This window comes from Sarcophilus harrisii, chromosome 2 (genome assembly GCF_902635505.1).
Source record: "Sarcophilus harrisii chromosome 2, mSarHar1.11, whole genome shotgun sequence".
Taxonomy (NCBI): domain Eukaryota; kingdom Metazoa; phylum Chordata; class Mammalia; order Dasyuromorphia; family Dasyuridae; genus Sarcophilus; species Sarcophilus harrisii.
Genome location: NC_045427.1, coordinates 453,363,106 through 453,365,441, shown reverse-complemented (window position 1 = coordinate 453,365,441; position 2,336 = coordinate 453,363,106). Strand labels below are relative to the sequence as shown.

At 35.3% G+C, this 2,336-nt stretch overlaps 1 protein-coding gene across 1 annotated transcript; it reads right to left on the bottom strand.

Annotated features, from left to right (window-relative positions):
• Positions 1 to 345: 345 nt before the first annotated feature.
• Positions 346 to 1,296, bottom strand: LOC100931003 (olfactory receptor 2D2-like). The gene has a single exon (XM_003757163.2). It carries the CDS (start codon positions 1,270 to 1,272, stop codon positions 346 to 348), a length of 927 nt encoding a protein of 308 aa, XP_003757211.2. The 5' UTR covers positions 1,273 to 1,296.
• Between the last annotated feature and the right edge of the window lie 1,040 nt (positions 1,297 to 2,336).

The following is a 2,336-nucleotide window of genomic DNA, read 5'->3' as shown; positions in this document are numbered from 1 at the left end:
ATTTCTATTAAGGGCAATCTATTATCAATTTAGTTTTTGTTGAATTTTTCTGTTTACAACACCAAAATAGCTTTCTAAAGGCTTGATTACCTCTTCTTGTTCCTAAGAATCCTTATATATTTAGTTCCATTTTCCAAATTCCAGTGCAGGATATTCAATGGCTATCATAATTCCATATTAATTAGATTTTTATGAATTATTTTAATTCTACTTAGTAATCTTCAGAGGGATAAGTATATCATCTCTACCTCTCCTTATGACTCAGACATATTGTAAGGGTATGTATATAAGTCTATGTATAGTTATATAAAAATATAAATGTGTATCTTTGCCAACTAACATGAGTCACAAGAACAGTTTATTAGCAACGTTTCTGAATGCCTTCTTCACATCTTCGTTCCTCAGACTATATATGAGTGGATTGAGCATAGGATTTACCACTGCATAGAACACAGATATTATCTTTCCTAGATCCAGTGAAGACTTAGGTGTCATGTAGTTGATGATTGCTCCTCCATAAAAAAGGATGACCACAATGAGATGGGAGCCACAGGTGGAGAAAGCCTTGAGTCTCCCAGAGACTGTCTTCATTTTGATAATAGACATTATGATACACACATATGAGACTAGGATCAGGGACACAGGTGTAACTATAATCACTACCCCCAGGAGAAAAATAACCAACTCTGTTCTGTGAGTGTCTGCAGATGCCAAAACGAGAAGAGCTGGGGCCTCACAGAAGAAATGGGCAATGTGGTTGTCTCCTTGGTAAGGGAGGCCTAGAATGAATGTACTGTCCATCAAGGATGCAAGAAGACCACTGGACCAGCATCCTAAGGCCAAGATTCCACATAGCTTCCATGTCATTATGAGGGGGTAATGCATAGGATCACAGATTGCCAAGTATCGGTCATAGGACATCACACCTAATAAAGCACACTGTGTAGAACCAAAGAATAGAAAGAGAAGAACTTGAGCTGCACAGCCTGTGAAAGAAATTAATTTTTTCCTAGATAACATGTGGATTAGGGCTTGGGGAACAGTGGTTGTTGAGAAGCAGAGATCAGCCAGAGATAAATTACATAGGAAAAAATACATGGGTGTATGGAGTTGTGAGTCAAGCAGAACCAAAGAGGTGAGGAGCAAGTTTCCAAGTATGGTGCCAAAGTAGACTGCCAAAAATAAGACAAAGAGTAGCAGCTGAGTCTGAGGGTCATCAGAAAGTCCTAGGAGGAAGAATTCTGTCACCCAGGTCTTGTTAGTTTGGCTCATTTTCTCTCTTCGTTATAAAATAATCAAGATGTATAAGATGTAAAGATGTAACCTAAAGAATCATAGAGCTTCAGTTTGGGGAAAGCCTTAAATGTTATCTAATAGAACCTTCAACTGTCAATAGTTGGCTTGATATGTGAACATTCAATACTTTATTAAAAATAATGACTTATATTACAAGGAATACATTCCATTACTGGACAATATTGTAAGAAAATGCTTCTATAAATTAAACTGAAATCTCTCAGTCTTTTATGTAAATTCTATGGGGATCTGCTATTTCTTATAGAGCAGCAAAAACTAAGTCTACTCTTTCTGCCTCCTAACATCTCCCCTACTATTTGAAGAAAATTTATAGTTCTTCCCTAAGTTTCTTCCTGTCTGGGCTAAATGCTTCCTGTTTCTTCAACCTTCCTAATATGAGACTTCTCTCCATTCTTATCACCCATCTCTACATGTGCTTCTTTTTGTTGTTGTTCTCTTGTAATATTGGGTAGAGAACTAAGCAAAACACTCCATAAGCAGTATGATTATCAGAGATGTCAGTAAATCCTTTGACTCCTTTAAGAAGGAATGAAACCATATTTAATTTAATACAATGTAAAGTTATATTAGTTTTAATTCCCTATAATTAATTAATTCATATTAAGCTTATAATTAAAGTCTTGAGAATGAAATCTCACTCATTATACATTTATGTAGGCAATTAAAAAATTAAAGAGTAGGGACTTCAGATTTGATCTTGCTAATTTTTATCTTGTATTATCTTCCTGAAAAGAGTACAGCAGCACATGGGAAAACAACACAAACCAAAATATCATTACCTTATTAACACCAGTTAACTGAAAAACAAGAGAAAACCAGAAGTAATCAAATTGGCTTGGAAGGGATAGCAATGGCTAGATAATTATTCCTATTTTCTTGGAAAATAATTGGCCCTCTAACTAGCACATTCTTTTAATGAAAAAGTTAAATTTCATGGAACTTTATGGGGCCAAGAAAAAAATCTATAAAACACTGTGAGGAATAGTGGGATGCCCTTCAGAACAACAGCAACTAGAAAT

Coding starts and splice junctions, on each gene's coding strand:
- LOC100931003 (XM_003757163.2), bottom strand. CDS start 1,272: ATGAGCCAAACTAACAAGACCTGGGTGACAGAATTCTTCCTCCTAGGA.